We start from the raw sequence: 19,071 nt of genomic DNA, 5'->3' as shown, positions 1-19,071 counted from the left end.
AATGCAGCTTGCATGGATAGGCGCATGTAAACACGCACAAACATACACACACATGAATAAAAATGAAATATATAAAAGATTTTGATATAGTGCTCTTGTATCTTTAAAATTATTTCTTTCATAACAAGTTGCAAATTAGTTCTAGAGGGGGAGATAGTATCTCTCTCTCTCTCTCTCTCTCTCTCTCTCTCTCTCTCTCTCTCTCTCTCTCTCTCTCTCTCTCTCTCTCTCTCCCCAATGAAAATTTTTATTAAGACTCGCAAAAGTTGTCATCATATATATATATATATATATATATATATATATATATATATATATATATATATATATATATATATATTTATATATATATATATATATATATATATATATATATATATATATATATATATATATATATATAAGTAAAGAAAAAAAAAGAGTTGTACTTAAAGCCATAGGACATTAGTGATAAACTTTCTTAATGTCACAGGTTGCTACAGCCGCCGAAAATACTTTGAAGGTTTGCATACTACAATTGCCATTAATATCAAATTTTCATACCAATTCTTAGTTATTACTTTTCATTTCTTACTGCACTGCAATGAACCTCCAATTGCTTGATTTGATGATTTGCAACGGACTTAGTCATGCTCTCCTTAAAGTGATGAATTAAAAGGGACTTGAGACTCAATAGCTGAGGGTCATATCTGTGTAACTTGAATTTAATTTGCGTTGAATTACTTTTTGTGGGCTTGAACCTTCTTATTTTAAAGTGATGAATTAAAAGGGACTTAAGCCTCAATAGCTGAAGATAGTATCTGAATTCACTTTGCGTGGAATTATGTTTCGTGGACTTGAAACTTCTCACCTTAAGTTGATGAGATAAAGGGGACCTAAGGCTCTGTAGGTGATGGTCATAAATGTAGGTCTTGAATTTACTTAGCGTTGAATTATGTTTCATGGACTTGAGCCTTCTCAGCTTAAGGTCATGAATTAAAGGGGACTTGAGCCTTAATAGGTGATGGTCATATATGTAGGACTTGAATTTATTTTTACGTTGAATTACGTTTTGTGGACTAGAACCTTATCAGCCTAAGGTGATGAATTAAAGGGGACTTGAGCCTCAATATCTTAGGGTCATATTTGTGGGACTTGAATTTACTTCGCGTTGAATTATTTCTTGGAAATCAACCTTCTCATATTAAGGTGATGAATTAAAAGAGACTTGAGCCTGTATAGGTGATGGTCTTATCTATGAGACTTAATTTTACCTAGCATGGAAATAAGGACTTGAGCCTCAATAACTAAGAGTCATATTCATGGGACTTGAATTTACTTAGCGTGAAATTATGATTGCGTGTGATTTCGACCTCCTTGTCTGACTATATTGATGGCTATGTACTCGATTCTCAATAGCAGTAGATGATAATTCATTTGGGAATGGAATGTCCTTACCTTATGGTTGGGAATTTAAAAAAAAACTAAACACCATTTTTATTATTATTATTATTATTATTATTATTATTATTATTATTATTATTATTATTTTACTTCAACATCCATTGGTTAAACAGCTTGATATTTCAGAAATAAGAATGAAACCTTTTGAAGACTTAACTGTGGTTCGATCCTTCATAGATTGTGGTAATAAATTTTTTTGTGGGTCTAAAACTAGCATAGAAGATAAATAATCTTCTATGCTAGTTTTAGACCCACCAGGTATTATACCTTAGAATTAATTGATATATATATATATATATATATATATATATATATATATATTTATTTATTTATATATTTATATATATATATATATATATATATATTTATATATATATATATATATATATATATATATATATATATATATGTATGTATATATATATATATATATATATATATATATATATATATATATATATATATATATATATGTGTGTGTGTGTGTGTGTGTGTATATATATATGATAATAATAATAATAATAATAATAATAATAATAATCAGTTGCGAAAGTCTATTAGAATTCTGATATCTCATTTTGTATGCCTGGCTCGTTCTTAACGGTTTACTTGTGATTAATTGTTCTTAATCATGGCAGCCACAATTAACTGTCTTGAGCGTACGTTTAATCTATCGCTCGCAAGCAAATTTAACTGACCATGAAGCTCTCAAAGGGCTTAATTGAAAGAGAACTAGCCGGACGAAACACGTATCTCTCTTGTTCCACTTGAGTTGGGACATCGGACACGTTCACCTGTCATTACTGTGTCTAGTTTTCTTCTATTTAAATGGTCATTATTGCGTCTAGTCTTTTTCTACTTCTATTTAAACTGTCATTATTGCGTATAGTCTTCTTTTTCTATTTAATCTGCCATTACTGTGTCTAGTCGTCGTCTTTTTCTATTTAAACTGTCATTAATGCGTCTAGTTTTTTTCTTTTTAAACTATCATTATTGTGTCTTATCGTCTTCTTCTATTTAAATGATCAATATTGCGTCTAGTCTTTTTCTTTTTCTATTTAAACTGCCAGTAATGCGTCGTCTTCTTTTTATAACTTCTTCTTAAACTGTTATCACTGGGTATAGTCTTTAACTTCTTAAAATGTCATTAATGCGTCATCTTCTTTCTCTATTTTCTTCTTAAACTGTCATTACTGAATATAATCTTCTTACATTGTCATTGCTCGGTTAGTCTTCTTCTTCTTCATCTTAGTACTGTGCAACTATAGTTAGGTCTTTAACTTTAGACATCCAGCCAGATATATTGAAGCTGCGGATGTTATCTCGGTGGCAGGTCTGGAAAATGAGTAGTTCCTTTTTTTCTTTTTATTTTTATCCCGTTTCAAGTGGGAGAGAAGTGAAGCGCTTGGTTGAATTTGTGAATAAAATGGTTCTTTCTCTTCAGTGTGTGTGCGCGCGCACGCGTGGTTGTGTGCGTGCGTGCATGTTTTTATAAGGTAAAGATTCATGGGCGATTTTTTTTTTTTTTTTTTTTTTTTTTTTTTTTTTTTTTTTTACAGGCGTTAATCTTAAGTTGCCACTTATCAAATACTATATTTCCCTTTATAAATATGTGCATGTATGAAAAACTTGACATCTTGATTTGTCATAGATAAGATACGAGCAACGATCACTAAAGAGACTTTTTTTTTTTTTTTTTTTTGTCACCAGAGTAAACAAGAGATAAGGTTTAAAGGTCGCTCATGAATGGCAGAGGTAAGGGTTGTTGTGGCCTGATTGGTAACGCCTCTGTCTGGTGTTTCCCGGACGGGGGTTCGATTCCCGCTCAGATTCGTTAGTGCCATTATTGTCTGCAACCTTACCATCCTTGTGAGCTAAGATCGGGTTGTTTGGAAGAGCCTATAGGTCTATCTGCTGAGTCATCAGCAGCCACTACCTGGTCCTCCCTGGTCCTACCTTGGGTGGAGAGGTAGCTTGGGTGCTGATCATATAATACATGGTCAGTCTCTAGGGCATTGGCCTGATTGCTTGGGCAATGTCACTGTCCCTTGCCTCCGCTATTCATGAGCGACCTTTAAACCTTTAATATTTAATATTAAATGCACATACGGATAAAATACTACTCATTTTGCATCTAGTCTCCGTCAGGAATTTATTTATGCTAATTAATAATATTTTTAAACATATGAAATATGCCAATCCATTACGTATTCCATTAGCACGCGAAAGCTCTTCATCCATTTAAGAGAATAAAAATAACTGAAAGTAATATTATTAATCCAAGCCATAGGACTCTTACTCCGAAAGTCATTAACAAAAACGTTTTGAAAATCCGCTTCGGATGTTGGCGTTATAACTGCATAATCTCCGTAATGACGTCATAAGCGCATGGAATGACGTCATATATTACCGGAAGGTTAATGAAAAACATAACTATATGGAGATTAAGAGGGATTATAGGATTTCAGTGTTGTATGCAAGACTGATGAACTGATTTAAGGAAAATATTTATGACTGGGCTTCGGAGCGTCGCCATGTAAAGAGGAACCTGTTATATGTGACTGCATACGTGGAGTAATATCTTACGAGTAATGCTGGGATCACACATTCACGATAACTCAACAGATCGACTTATAGGCTCTCCCAAACCCCCCTACCTTAGCTCATAAGGATGGTAAGGTTGCAGACACTAATGACACTAACGAGACTGAGCGGGACTCGAACCCCCGACTGGCAAACACCAGGCAGAGACGTTACCAATCATACGATAAAAACAGCCATGTTGTTGATGAGTTAGTTTTCAATTCCAAACTAGGTCTATTCGTTCAAATAATGGTGTTCTTTGGCATTGTAGATGATATGGTGAGGGGTAGATGGAGATGGTTTGGGCATGTTCTTCGCACTCCCCGAGAGAGATTAGTTCACCAAACTTTCAACTAGGCTCTATAAGGCACTAGAAGAGTTGGAAGACCCAGGCCTACATAGCTGAGGACTATGAAACGTGATGTAGGAGATGATGTGTGGGGAAGGATTGATTTACCAAGCACTCAACTGGTCTTCACAAGGCACTAGAAGAGTTGTAAGACCCAGGCCTATATGGCCGAGGACTATGAAACGCGTAGTAGAGGATGATGAGTGGGGAAGCTTTGATTTAAAAGTACAAGATAGAGACAACTGGCGAAATCGAACCGAGGCCCTTTGCGTCAATAGGCGTAAGAGGAGATGATGATGATTATAGATTCATTCCTTGATATTTACTTTGGATGAGACCCTCAGTTGCCCGTTCCGTCGGCCTTCACTCGAAAAGATTTTTCTGAGAATTAATTTTGGCGATGCGTGGTAAGTTAAAGTGATTCTTCATTTCTTATCAATTGGAAGATTATTTATATCTGAAGAGTTAAATCGTTGACGTTTGAGAGATAAGCTGATAGTTTAGTGGCAGTTTAGAGATAAGGGAGAGATAACATGAGATAATTATATTTGTGTGATAAAAAGGCTCTCAAGATAACAGGATAACATTTAAAACACAGTTATTGCTTCAGTATAATAACAAGATCCAGAGATAATGTCGCCTATTGGTAACGTCTCTGTCTGGTGAGCACCCAACTGGGGTTTGAATCCCGCTCAAGCTCGTTAGTTCCATTAGTGTCTGCAACCTTACCATCCTTGTAAGCTGAGGATGTGGGGTTTGGGGGAGTCTATAGGTTTACCTGCTGAGTCATCAGCAGCCATTGCCTGGCCTTCCCTGGTCCTAGCTTGGGTGGAGGAGGAGCTTGGGTGCTGACCACTTGGATATATGGTCAGTCGCTAGGGCAATGTCACTGTCCTTTACCTCTGCCATTCATGAGCGGCCTTTAAACCTTTAAAAGCAAAATGGTATAATGATATATGAGGAATTTTGGGATGAAAATAAATAATGGAGGAGGGAAATTCAGACCTTATTGCCTCATTCTATGTTTAGGTTCCCCCAGGTCCCTCAGTGTGAGGCACCTCTTATATCCACCAGCGAGTTGCTCATGCATTTTCCGGTGTATTATGCATCATCCAGTCTTGGATGGGCAGAGAGAGAGAGAGAGAGAGAGAGAGAGAGAGAGAGAGAGAGAGAGAGAGATTATAATTGCAAATACATGACTTAATAAGACAATAAAGTGGTGCACTGAAGCGTTCGTGGAAAGCACGGAATTCTGTTTCTCTTGGGAAGATTGACTTCGAGAAAGTGGAAAGTGTTACTCGTTCCTTTTGAGAAATGCATCTGAGAGAGAGAGAGAGAGAGAGAGAGAGAGAGAGAGAGAGAGAGCCAGCCACGAACTACAATAGAAACATTCATTGAGAAGTATTATTATTATTATTATTGTTATTCGGGCCTTTTGAGAAATGCATCAGAGAGAGAGAGAGAGAGAGAGAGAGAGAGAGAGAGAGAGAGAGAAAACCTCGAACTACAATAGAAACATTCATTGAGAAGTATTATTATTATTATTATTATTATTATTATTATTATTACATCCGCTAAGTTGGAAGGAGGTTATGTTTTACCCCCTGTTTGTGTGTGTGTGTTTGTTTTTTAATAGCTTCCTGGCCACAATTTTAATTGCAATAAAACTTTTAGGGATTTACTGTTATGTAAAAAGCTGGAAATGATTAAATTTTGGAAGGTCAAGGTCAAAGGTCTAGCAAAAGGTCGAGAAATAACATGCCGCCGCCCCTCATTATTATTGTTATTATTATTATTATTATTATTATTATTATTCTAGGCCAAGATTTTGGAAGGTCAAGGTCAAAGGTCAAGTAAAAGGTCGAGAAATAAGATGCCGCCGCCCCTTTAGTTATAATTATTATTATTATTATTATTATTGTCATTATTATTGTTATGATTATTATTATTATTATTGTTATTGTTATTATTATTTTTATTATTATAATTTTTTTATTATTACTATTATTATTATTATTATTATTATTATTATTATTATTATTATTATTATTATTATTATTCTAGGCCATGATTAAATCCGATAACATAAATTACCTGTAATGAAAAACCAAAAATACTAAATAATAAATATAGAGCAACAAGTAATACAAAATAGAAACTAATGAAAAGGTAAGCAAATTAGATAATGAAATCAATCAAATAAAAAAAAAGAAATTCGTGTGACCATAAACTTTTTTTGAGAGAGAAATAACGCCTAGATAGATAAAAAAATAACTTTAAAAGATCAGCACACAATTTATATATCTGTGGAACACTCGAGAAAATAAAAAAGAAATGGAAATTCGTGTTAACATAAACTATTTTTGAGAAAAATAACGCCTAAATAGATAAAAAAAAAACTTTGAAAGATCACCACGCAATCTATATATATTTGCAAGATTTGAGAAAAGGTTAACATCGGTTAAATTGAGTGGATTATCTAAGAAGTGTGTTGATATCAGAGAGGGAATTACTTTAATAGGGTGTCTTATGGGAAAAGGAATCCAAGGATATTAAATGAAGGATTATATTTTTTTCTGAAAAGTAATTTTACAGTGATTTAATGATAGTTAAATTTATTTTTCAACTAGGAAGGTACTCAGTAGGAAGAAATTATTGAAATTAGTTATACATATATATATATATATATATATATATATATTTGTGTGTGTATGTATATATATGTATGTATGAATATATATATATATATATATATATATATATTTATATAGGCAGGGGTTCGAATCTCTGCCCGGCCAGAAGCTGTTACCATAAATTAAATTCCAGTGGATATATATTCCCAAGATAGAATTCGGTATTAAATGCCATTGTGGTTGATATTTACATTGATTGAAATCACGAGTGTTAGTGATATATATTCATCACACACACACACGCATATATATATATATATATATATGTATATACATATATATATATATATATATATATGAAACATGTTAGAATTATAAATGGTTAATCGGTTAATCTTACGACATTGATAAAGATACTTGAGAGTCTAAATAACGATTATGAAATTGGAGAGTACAGAGAGGGAAGGTGATAAGCATACAAAGTGTAAGAGACTAAGTAATGATATTGAGTAAGAAGAAGCAACTTGAAGGTGGGCAGTATGAAGTACAAAAAAGTAGACCTTGATTACAAAATATACAATAAAATAATCACATATATATATATGTATATATATATATATATATGTATATATATATATATATATATATATATATTTCGGTCACGCTTAGCCATCCCCGTCCCTCTGGTAAGGGTGGAGAGGGAGTGGTCATACCCCGGTGGGAAAGGTGTGTGTGCATATCTTTAACCATTATTTTTGACTGGTCGAGTAAACTAATATATATATATTATATATACTGTATATATATATATATATATATATATATATATAATTTACATTATACACACATGCATATATACTGTATATGATAATAATAATAACAATAACAACAACAACAATAAAAACAACAACAGAAAAAATCGATTTCATCCCAAAAATGGTAATAATAATAACAACAACAACAACAACAACAACAAGAAAATCAATTTCATCCCAAAAATAATAATAATAATAATAATAATAATAATAATAATAATAATAATAATAACAACAACAACAAGAAAATCAATATCATCCATGAAAAATCTTTTAATATGATCATCCTTAATCTGGCCATGTCTTCCGTATTAGATAAAATCTCCGATTGCACAGAGGCAACGGCCTCTCTGATGAGTCATTTGTTATAAAGGATGCGACTGGATTATCTGCACAGACGATGATACTATTATTTTCTTATCCGTTTTAATTTTTTTCCCACGTCTGTGTTCACGCATGCGTGTAGAGAGAGAGAGAGAGAGAGAGAGAGAGAGAGAGAGAGAGAGAGAGAGAATATATTAAGAAGCGACAGACAGACAGAGATAGAATAGTTAATAGAGAGAGAGAGAGAGAGAGAGAGAGAGAGAGAGAGAGAGAGAATTAAGAAGAAGTAAGAGAGAGAGAGAGAGAGAGAGAGAGAGAGAGAGAGAGAGAGAGAGAGATTATTATTATTATTATTATTATTATTAGCCAAGCTACAACCCTAGTGGGAAAAGCAAGATGCTATAAGCCCAAGGGCTTATAGCCCAGTGAGGAAAGGAGATAAGGAAATAAATAAATGGTGAGAACAAATTAACAATAATTTAGAAGCGAGAGAGAGAGAGAGAGAGAGAGAGAGAGAGAGAGAGAGAGAATTAAGAAGCGGAACGGCATGCGTGTCTGACCTACGAAGCGGTTGATTTTTGAAGGGGGTGGGTTAAGGGGGGGGGGACTAATTGCCGAATAAGATCAACGCACCTTTTTGAGGCTAATTATGCTTCCTAACCGTGCCCTGTGTATGTGTGTGCGTCTGTTTGTGTGTGTGCGTGTGTATGGTTTTTGGACCCCGTCCCTGGGCGCGAAGGCTCGCTTAGCATAATAAAATAATTGCTGACCGATGCAAGTTTGACTCATTCGTGATTAGCAATTACTCTCTCTGTACAAAATACCCAGTTACTCTCATTGTACGAAAAATAAGCAATTGTTCTATGTTCAAAATAACAATTGCTCGCTATGTACAAGAAAAAATAATTTATGTACAAGGAAAAAAAATCAATTACTCTCATTGTACGAAAAAAGCGATTATGCTATGTACGAAAAAAAAGTTACTCTCTATATACCAAAAAAAAAAAAAAAATACTCTATACAAAAAAGAAAAGAAAAATACTCTTATGTACAAAAAGCTGCAAAAAATTATGTTAAAAATTCTTAAGATATTTCTTTATATTAATCATTCAATTTATGTATTTGATACTTTTTTCTTTAGGCGTTATACGAATGTTTGCATTTTTATTTCTTAAATTCGTTTTCTGATAGTGATTTTTTTACTTTTTCCGGTTGATAATTGTTAAAAAAAAATTATCCTAATTATTTACGCCTGTATTAATTATTTTATTGGTTTTACTGTTTTAAGAATTTTACGCCGGGTGTTTGATGCATTGTGTATTATCCTGGTTTTAATTTCAGACAATTAAAGTGGCATTAGTGTTTTTTTTTATATCATCATCATCTCTTACGCATATTGACGCAAAGGGCCTCGGTTAGATTTCGCCAGTTGTCTCGATCTTGAGCTTTTAGTTCAATACTTTTCCATTCATCAACTCCTGCTTCATGCTTCATAGTCCTCAGCCATGTGGTCCTGGGTCTTCCAATTCTTATCGTACCTGATAGTGCCCAGTTGAAAATTTGATGAGCTAATCTCTCTTGGGGAGTGCGAAGAGCATGCCCAAACCATCTCCATCTACCCCTTACCATGATCTCATCCACATATGGCACCTGGGTAATCTCTCTTATAGCTTCATTTCTAATCCTGTCCTGCCATTCAACTCCCAATATTCCTCTAAGGGCTTTGTTCTGAAATCTACTAAACCTGTTGGAGATTGATTCATTGTCATACCATGGCTCATGTCCGTAACACCGATATCACTCAACTGATATATAGACCGATTATTAGATGTAATTTTAGGTGATTTGATTTCCAAATTGTACTTAACCTAGCCATTGCCTGATTTGCTTTTTATTTTTTTAATCTTTCATTAAATTTCAATGTTAAAAACCTTGTATTAATCATAGATCATAAATATTTAAAAGATTCTACATCATTAATCCTTTCTTCTTCCAATTATATTTCATCTTCCATTGCATATACCGTCCTCATCATCCCCGCCTTTCTTCCATTTATCTTAAGCCCAACCTCGTGTGATAGTTCATGCATTCTGGTAAGCAAGCTTTGCAAGTCCTGTTTTGTCCTGCTAATTTTTTATTGAAATTCAATTATCTGTTTACCGTCGAGTTATTTTAAGAGGTAAACTTATAATAATGACGTATTTTGACATTTATTCTTCATCTGAAAATTTTTGCTTACATTTTGAATGACCTTATTGCAACATTACTTAACCAAAAAATGTAGTAAAAGGAAAAAAAGATAAAAAAGGAAGAAAGAGTCTACGAAAATGCCAAACTTTTAACGAGAAAAATGGTGTAGCATTGACAGACCTAAGACATCTGATATTAATATTTACCGAAAACCAAGTCTTTTAACTCGTTTCTTCTGTGATGTACCGTCTTTTCATTCCCTCTTATTCCTTCCTACCGTCTTTTCATTCCCTCTTATTCCTTCCTACCGTCTTTTCATTCCCTCTTATTCCTTCCTACCGTCTTTCCATTCCCTCTTATTCTATCCTTCCTACCGTCTTTTCATTCCCTCTTATTCCTTCCTACCGTCTTTTCATTCCCTCTTATTCCTTCCTACCGTCTTTTCATTCCCTCTTATTCCTTCCTACCGTCTTTTCATTCCCTCTTATTCTATCCTTCTGTTGCCTTGTATATCCCCCTATCCACTTCTCTCATTAAGCAAAACATGAAGGTAAATAATTCACTATAATTTGTGACTTCAAAGGAACACGGAAGTTAGCGAGACGTCATTACGAACAGCACCCACGGATTATTGGTACTGTTTCGATTTGCAGCCGCTGTTTAGCGACAACAGCAGTTGCAACAGCATTGTATCAGTGGCAGCAGTTGCAAGAGTGGCAGCAGCAGCAGTTGCGAGAGTGGCAGCAGCAGTTGCAACAGCTTTAGCAGCAGTTGCAACAGTGACAGCAGCAGTTGCAACAGTGTTAGCAGCAGTTGCAACAGTGTTAGCAGCAGTTGCAACAACAGTGGCAGCAGTAGTTGCAACAGAGACAACAGCAGTTTCATCCGCAGTTGCAGTAGTGGCAGCAGCAGTTGCATCCGCAGTGGCAGCAGCATTAGCAATACTGGCAGCAGCATTAGCAATACTGGCAGCAGCATTAGCAATACTGGCAGCAGCATTAGCAATACTGGCAGCAGCAGTTGCATCCGCAGTGGCAGCAGCAGTTGCAACACTGGCAGCAGTAGTTGCGGCAGACGCAGTTGCAACAGCAGTTGCAGCAGTGGTAGCAGCAGCGGCTGCAGCAATTGCAGTAACAATATAGTACCAGCAGCGATTTTAAAAGGTTTAAATGTCACTGTAGGTAGTAAGCTGGACAGGGCACCAGGCCCCCATTGAGATACTACCGCTAGAGAGTCATTGGGTCCGTTAACTGGCCAGACATTAGGTCCCTCTCTCTGGTTACGGCTCATTTTGCCTTTGCCTACACATACACCGAATAGTCTGGCCTATTCTTTCCACATTCTCCTCTGTCTTCAAACACCTTACAACACTGGGAATACCAAACATTTTTCTTTGCACAAGGGGTTAACCACTGCATGTCATTTTTCAGTGGCTACTTTCCTCTTGGTAATGGTAGAAGAGACTCATTAGCGATGGTGAGCAGCTCTTCTAGGAGAAGGACACTCCAAAATCAAACCATTGTTCTCTGGTCATGGGTAGTGCCATATCCTCTGTACCATGGCCTTCCACTGTATTGAATTAGAGTTCTCTTGCTTGAGGGTACAATTAGGCATGCTGTTCTATCTTATTTCTCTTCCTCTTGTTTGTTTTGAAGTTTTTATACCTTATATAAGATATTATTTGATGTTACTGTTCTTAAAATATTTCATTTTGATTATTCATTACTTCTCTTGTACCTTATTTATTTCCTTAATTCCTTTCCTCACTGGGCTCTTTTTCCCTGTTGGACCCCTTAGGCTTAAAGCATCTTACTTTTCCAACTAGAGTTGTAGCTTGGCTCTTAATAATAATAATGGACAAGGCACAGATCAATTCAACCACCTGATTAGGAAGATCATTCGGAAAATACCTTTTCATTCTTCGCTAATGCTCACTTATTCCTGTTTCCTCCATTATCTCTTCATTCCTTCGTATTTCTTTTAATCCTTGCATCTTTTCTTGTAGGTCCAAATCGTTATCATTAAATTGTTACGTGATCTTTGTTATTCTCAATTCGTTTAAAGGCTTTAAACACCGCTCATGAATGGCAGAGGCAAGGGACAGTGACATTGCCATATCAAGCAGGACAATGCCCTAGACTAGAGGCTGGACATATTACATATGATCAGCGCCCAAGTCCCCTCTCCACCCTAGCTAGGATCAAGTAGGGCCAGGCAATGGATGCTAATGATGCAGCAGATACACCTACAGGCTCCCCCAAACCATCTATCCTTAGCTCACAAAGATGGTGAGGATGCAGCGACCAAAGGAACTATCGAGTTTGAGTGGGGCTTGAACCCCAGTCTGGCAATCACCTGGCAGGGACGCTACCACAGTTACTTCTTAGACGATTTCTTAATTTTTTACTGGAAGTTTTAAATTTTTCCAGTAATTCCAGTTTCAATTTCCTTTATTGTCTCTCTTTTTCCACTCTAATCCTCTCAGTACGTCTTAACCCTCGTGGCTTTAGCTTATTTCTTTTTTTTTCTTCTGTTCATACTAACACATTTTTTCTTTTTCCTTCTACATTTCTTTCTTACTTTATTTTTGTTCTTCACAGCATTCGATGAACTCTTCTGAACTCTAGCAAATGGCTGGTTCTCTCTCTCTCTCTCTCTCTCTCTCTCTCTCTCTCTCTCTTTTAGAAGTACATCTATCTCTATGAGCAAACGTGTCTTGTGTTTACAAGTTAGCTCTCTCTCTCTCTCTCTCTCTCTCTCTCTCTCTATGCACAAGTTATTCTTGTGTTTAGAAGTCTCTCTCTCTCTCTCTCTCCTCTCTCTCTCTCTCTCTCTATGTGTAAGCGTTGATCTCTCTCTCTCTCTCTCTCTCAGAAATACCTCTGCCTCTGTGCGCGTTAGTCTTGTGTTTAGAATCTCTCTCTCTCTCTCTCTCTCTCTCTCTCTCTCAGAAATACCTATGCCTCTGTGCGCAAGCGTTAGTCTTGTGTTTAGAATCTCTCTCTCTCTCTCTCTCTCTCTCTCTCTCTCTCTCTCTCTCTATGTGTAAGCGTTGATCTCTCTCTCTCTCTCTCTCTCAGAAATACCTCTGCCTCTGTGCGCGTTAGTCTTGTGTTTAGAATCTCTCTCTCTCTCTCTCTCTCTCTCTCTCTCTCTCTCTCTCAGAAATACCTATGCCTCTGTGCGCAAGCGTTAGTCTTGTGTTTAGAATCTCTCTCTCTCTCTCTCTCTCTCTCTATCTCTCTCTCTCTATGCACAAGTTATTCTTGTGTTTAGAAGTCTCTCTCTCTCTCTCTCTCTCTCTCTCTCTCTCTCTATGTGTAAGCGTTGATCTCTCTCTCTCTCTCTCTCTCAGAAATACCTCTGCCTCTGTGCGCGTTAGTCTTGTGTTTAGAATCTCTCTCTCTCTCTCTCTCTCTCTCTCTCTCTCTCTCAGAAATACCTATGCCTCTGTGCGCAAGCGTTAGTCTTGTGTTTAGAATCTCTCTCTCTCTCTCTCTCTCTCTCTCTCTCTCTCTCTCTCTCTCTCTCAGTTTCAATCTTGTTTTCATTTATTCTTTCAGATTACCATTATTCAATTATTTCCCCAATTCCTAACCTTCTCTATTATTAACATAATCATCATCTCTTTACATTATTATGTTTTTCTATTTGTAACATCATATCCTTTTTTATCATCTTTCCTTGTTTCCCTCTTCTGTTTACTATGATTAATATTCCTTCCCTTCGTCATTTATTCCTCTTTCCTTGCTATCTACTTTTTTTTCTCTTCCTCGTTATCATTGATAATATTATTATCAGCTCTCCCTATCTCCTTACATCGTCGTCCTTTCTTCTCTCTTTTACTTCTCTTTCTCCTCCACATAATTACTCCATTTCTATTCTTCATTCTTTTATGTTATCATTATTTTATATTCGTCTCCCTTCGTTCTCTATCAATATAACATTATTCTCCTCCTCTTCATATATCATTAGCTTCTCCCTTTTACTGTCTCTATTTCCAAGTCTTCACTATTTCTTCCATTCCTCATTTATTCCGATAAACATTATTTTCTTCTCTTTCACATCTTTGCCATAATCGTTTATTTTATCTTCATTCCCGTTCTCCTCCTTCTCCATCTCTTCTCCCTCTCCTTCTCCTCCTCCTTCTCCTTCTAAACATTATTTTTTTCTCTTTTACTCTTTTGCCATAATCGTTATTTTTTCTTCCTTCTCGTTCGCCTCCTCCCTCTCCTTCTCTTCCCTCTTCTTCTCCTCCTCCTCCTCCTCCTTCTCCTTCTCTTCCCTCTTCTCCTCCTCCTCCTCCTCCTTCTCTCCCCTCTTCTTCTTCTCCTCCTCCTCCTCCTCCTCCTCCTCCTCCTCCTCCTCCTCCTCCTCCTCTTTCCATAAAAGGGAGGAAGAATCAATAAGTAAATAAAGGTAGAATTATCTTCGAACATGTCATCCCAAAGCTCTTTCATAGAATACCTATTCCATCCTCTTCCTCCTTCTTCTCTTTCTCTTTCTCCTCCTCCTTTTCTTTCTATCCTTCTCCACTTTCTCCTCCTCCTTCTCTTTCTATCCTTCTCCACTTTCTCCTCCTCCTTCCTCTCCTTCTCCTCCTCCTTTTCTCCTTCTCCTCCTCCTTCTTCTCCTCCTCTTTCCATAAAGGGAGGAAGAACCCATCAGTAAATAAGGGAAGAATTAGCTATGAACATAGCATCCCAAAGCTTATTCTTAGAATACCTTCTCCTCCCTCTCCTTCCCCTTCCTCTCCTTCCCCTTCCGCTCCTTCTCCTCATTTTCTTTCTCCTTCTCCTCTTTCTCCTTCTCCTCCTCCTCATCTTTCCATAAAAGAGAAAAAGAACCCGTTAGTAAATAAAGGTAGAATTATCTTCGAACATGCCATCCCAAAGCTCATTCATAGAATACCTATTCCATCCTCCTCCTTTTCCTCCTTCTCTTTCTCCTCCTAATCCCCCTCTTCCTTCTCCTCCTCCTTTTCTCCTTCTCCTTCTCCTTCTTCTTCTCCTCCTCTTTCCATAAAGGGAGGAAGAACCCATCAGTAAATAAAGGAAGAATTAGCTATGAACATACCATCTAAAAGCGCATTCTTAGAATACCTATTCCAAAGAATAAAAAAAAAAAAACTGCATTCTCCAACGACGAGGTAAAACAATTAAACAGTTGTCACTATATTTTTATTTTTAATCATCCGTTTACCCGAACTTGCAACAAATAAAACCTTCAATTACGCTTGCATAATTGATGCAATGAACGGCGTGATGAATATCGCTTTGTTTTTCCTCGGGAAGTTGCACGAAATTGATTAGCAGCGTGCAATGTTGCAATTTCTGTCATTGCATAATCGCGTTGCACCGAAAAGGGAGAGTAATGGGGAATCATCTGTTAAAAAATAATAGGGATAAAATGACCCTTTTGCGTAAGTGTTTGTTTCTTGACAATGCAATGAAGGAGTATTGATTACTAGTTGATTACCAGCATGGAGTCAGGTTACTGCTGGTTTTATAACTTGGAATTATGGGTAATGTCCTTGCTGGTAAGAGCGCGTGCTTGTAGGTAATGTCCTTGCTGGTAGGAGCGCGTACTTGTACATAATGTCCTTGCTGGTAAGAGCACGTGCTTGTGGGTAATGTCCTTGCTGTTAAGAGTGCGTGCTTGTGGGTAATGTCCTTGCTGGTAATATAAGAGGCAGTGCTTGTGGGTAATGTCCTTGCTGGTAATATAAGAGGCAGTGCTTGTGGGTAATGTCCTTGCTGGTAAGAGAGTGCGTTTGTGGGCAATGTCCTTGCTGGTAGGAGCGCCTGCTTGTGGGTAATGTCCTTGCTGGTAAGAGAGTGCGTTTGTGGGCAATGTCCTTGCTGGTAAGAGCGCATGCTTGTGGGTAATGTCCTTGCTGGTAAGAGCGCCTGCTTGTGAGCAATGTCCTTGCTGGTAAGAGCGCCCGCTTGTGGGTAATGTCCTTGCTGGTAAGAGCGCCCGCTTGTGGGTAATGTCCTTGCTGGTAAGAGCGCCCGCTTGTGGGTAATGTCCTTCCTGGTAAGAGCGCCCGCTTGTGGGTAATGTCCTTGCTGGTAAGAGCGCCCGCTTGTGGGTAATGTCCTTGCTGGTAAGAGCGCCCGCTTGTGGGTAATGTCCTTGCTGGTAAGAGCGCACGATTGTGGGTAATGTCCTTGCTGGTAAGAGCGCCCGCTTGTGGGTAATGTCCTTGCTGGTAAGAGCGCATTTGTGGGCAATGTCCTTGCTGGTAAGAGCGCATGCTTTTAGGTAATGTCCTTGCTGGTAAGAGCGCATGCTTGTAGGTAATGTCCTTGCCGGTAAGAGCGCATGCTTGTGGGTAATGTCCTTGCTGGTAAGAGCGCGTTTGTGGGCAATGTCCTTGCTGGTAAGAGCGCATGCTTTTGGGTAATGTCCATGCTGGTAAGAGCGCATGCTTGTAGGTAATGTCCTTGCTGGTAAGAGCGCCCGCTTGTGGGTAATGTCCTTGCTGGTAAGAGCGCATGCTTGTGGGTAATGTCCTTGCTGGTAAGAGCGCCCGCTTGTGGGTAATGTCCTTGCTGGTAAGAGCGCCCGCTTGTGGGTAATGTCCTTGCTGGTAAGAGCGCCCGCTTGTGGGTAATGTCCTTGCTGGTAAGAGCGCCCGCTTGTGGGTAATGTCCTTGCTGGTAAGAGCGCACGCTTGTGGGTAATGTCCTTGCTAGTAAGAGCGCGTTTGTGGGCAATGTCCTTGCTGGTAAGAGCGCATGCTTTTGGGTAATGTCCTTGCTGGTAAGAGCGCATGCTTGTGGGTAATGTCCTTGCTGGTAAGAGCGCACGCTTGTGGGTAATGTCCTTGCTGGTAAGAGCGCGTTTGTGGGCAATGTCCTTGCTGGTAAGAGCGCATGCTTGTGGGCAATGTCCTTGCTGGTAAGAGCGCATGCTTGTGGGCAATGTCCTTGCTGGTAAGAGCGCACGCTTGTGGGTAATGTCCTTGCTGGTAAGAGCGCGTTTGTGGGCAATGTCCTTGCTGGTAAGAGCGCATGCTTTTGGGTAATGTCCTTGCTGGTAAGAGCGCATGCTTGTAGGTAATGTCCTTGCTGGTAAGAGCGCCCGCTTGTGGGTAATGTCCTTGCTGGTAAGAGCGCATGCTTGTGGGTAATGTCCTTGCTGGTAAGAGCGCCCGCTTGTGGGTAATGTCCTTGCTGGTAAGAGCGCCCGCTTGTGGGTAATGTCCTTGCTGGTAAGAGCGCGTTTGTGGGCAATGTCCTTGCTGGTAAGAGCGCATGCTTTTGGGTAATGTCCTTGCTGGTAAGAGCGCATGCTTGTAGGTAATGTCCTTGCTGGTAAGAGCGCCCGCTTGTGGGTAATGTCCTTGCTGGTAAGAGCGCATGCTTGTGGGTAATGTCCTTGCTGGTAAGAGTGCCCGCTTGTTGGTAATGTCCTTGCTGGTAAGAGCGCCCGCTTGTGGGTAATGTCCTTGCTGGTAAGAGCGCCCGCTTGTGGGTAATGTCCTTGCTGGTAAGAGCGCGTTTGTGGGCAATGTCCTTGCTGATAAGAGCGCATGCTTGTGGGTAATGTCCTTGCTGGTAAGAGCGCCCGCTTGTAGGTAATGTCCTTGCTGGTAAGTGCTTGTGCTTGTGGGCAATGTCCTTGCTCATACTGATTTCTTCACTCCCTGTGGCTCTCTTGAGTCTTACCTAGAATGAAGTGGATGTTTAGAGAGAGAGAGAGAGAGAGAGAGAGTTAGCTAGCTATCTAGCCACCTAGGGAAAAATATGCAGAGAGAGAGAGAGAGAGAGAGAGAGAGAGAGAGAGAGAGAGAGAGTGCTAGCTAGCTAGCTAGTCACCTTGGGAAAAGAATCCAGAGAGAGAGAGAGAGAGAGAGAGAGAGAGAGAGAGAGAGTTAGCTAGCTATTTGGCCACCTAGGGAAAATATGGAGAGAGAGAGAGAGAGATAGAGAGAGTGTTATCTAGCTAGCTAGCTGTCTAGCCACCTAGGGAAAAATATGCACACACACATAGAGAGAGAGAGAGAGAGAGAGAGAGAGAGAGAGAGAGAGAGAGAGTGAGTTAGCTAGCTGTCTAGCCACCTAGGGAAAAATATGCTCAAGCTTAACGAACTCCGGAAAGAAAAGTTAAGGGAGAAATTAACTGATCAAGCAGCGTCTGGCATCTGCTTTCTTTCATATACAAAGCAGCAGTCTTTATTCCATGTTAGTCAGACTTTTGTACACACTCTCTCTCTCTCTCTCTCTCTCTCTCTCTCTCTCTCTCTCTCTGTGGTTTCTTTCAAATTTACGTTTTCATAACCAATCTCTCTCTCATCTTCTCTCACTCTAGTTTCTTTCAAATTTCCGTTTTCGTAACCTCTCTCTCTCTCTCTCTCTCTCTCTCTCTCTCTCTCTCTCTGTGGTTTCTTTCAAACTTACGTTTTCATAACAAATCTCTCTCTCCCACTCTCGCTTTAGTTTTTTCAAATTACGTTTTCATAACCAATCTCTCTCTCTCTCTCTCTCTCTCTCTCTCTCTCTCTCTCTCTCAACAAATGTAGATTACAACAATCTATTCACGCTCAGCAGAAATCAGTCCAGAGGTAACGGATACAAACTAGAATTGAAGAGATGCAACACCACTCAATGTGGCAATTTCTTTACATACAAAATAGCAAATACATGAAATAGACTTCAAGCTGATGTATTAAACAGTAACACGGCAATAAAGTTCAATAATAAGTTAGACAAGATCGTAAAAACTC

General features: G+C 38.3%; 2 protein-coding genes across 2 annotated transcripts in view; both read right to left on the bottom strand.

Annotated features, from left to right (window-relative positions):
- The window catches only part of LOC137637325 (integumentary mucin C.1-like), a 40,616-nt gene extending 24,894 nt beyond the window's left edge, over positions 1 to 15,722 (bottom strand). Inside the window, exons 1-2 of the mRNA XM_068369565.1 lie at positions 15,572 to 15,722; positions 10,976 to 11,453 (exon numbers count right to left, since the gene is read on the bottom strand). Of these exons, the coding sequence (XP_068225666.1) occupies positions 10,976 to 11,453; positions 15,572 to 15,722 (629 nt within the window). The remainder of the gene's footprint in view (positions 1 to 10,975; positions 11,454 to 15,571) is intronic.
- A 120-nt stretch (positions 15,723 to 15,842) lies between these two features.
- LOC137637324 (zinc finger protein 567-like) lies at positions 15,843 to 17,879 on the bottom strand. Its single transcript, XM_068369564.1, has one exon. It carries the CDS (start codon positions 17,877 to 17,879, stop codon positions 15,843 to 15,845), a length of 2,037 nt encoding a protein of 678 aa, XP_068225665.1.
- Positions 17,880 to 19,071: the final 1,192 nt, after the last annotated feature.

Source organism: Palaemon carinicauda, unplaced genomic scaffold, assembly GCF_036898095.1.
Source record: "Palaemon carinicauda isolate YSFRI2023 unplaced genomic scaffold, ASM3689809v2 scaffold659, whole genome shotgun sequence".
NCBI classification, from domain to species: domain Eukaryota; kingdom Metazoa; phylum Arthropoda; class Malacostraca; order Decapoda; family Palaemonidae; genus Palaemon; species Palaemon carinicauda.
Note: the sequence above shows the minus strand (reverse complement) of the source record. Positions and strands in the feature narration are given on the sequence as shown.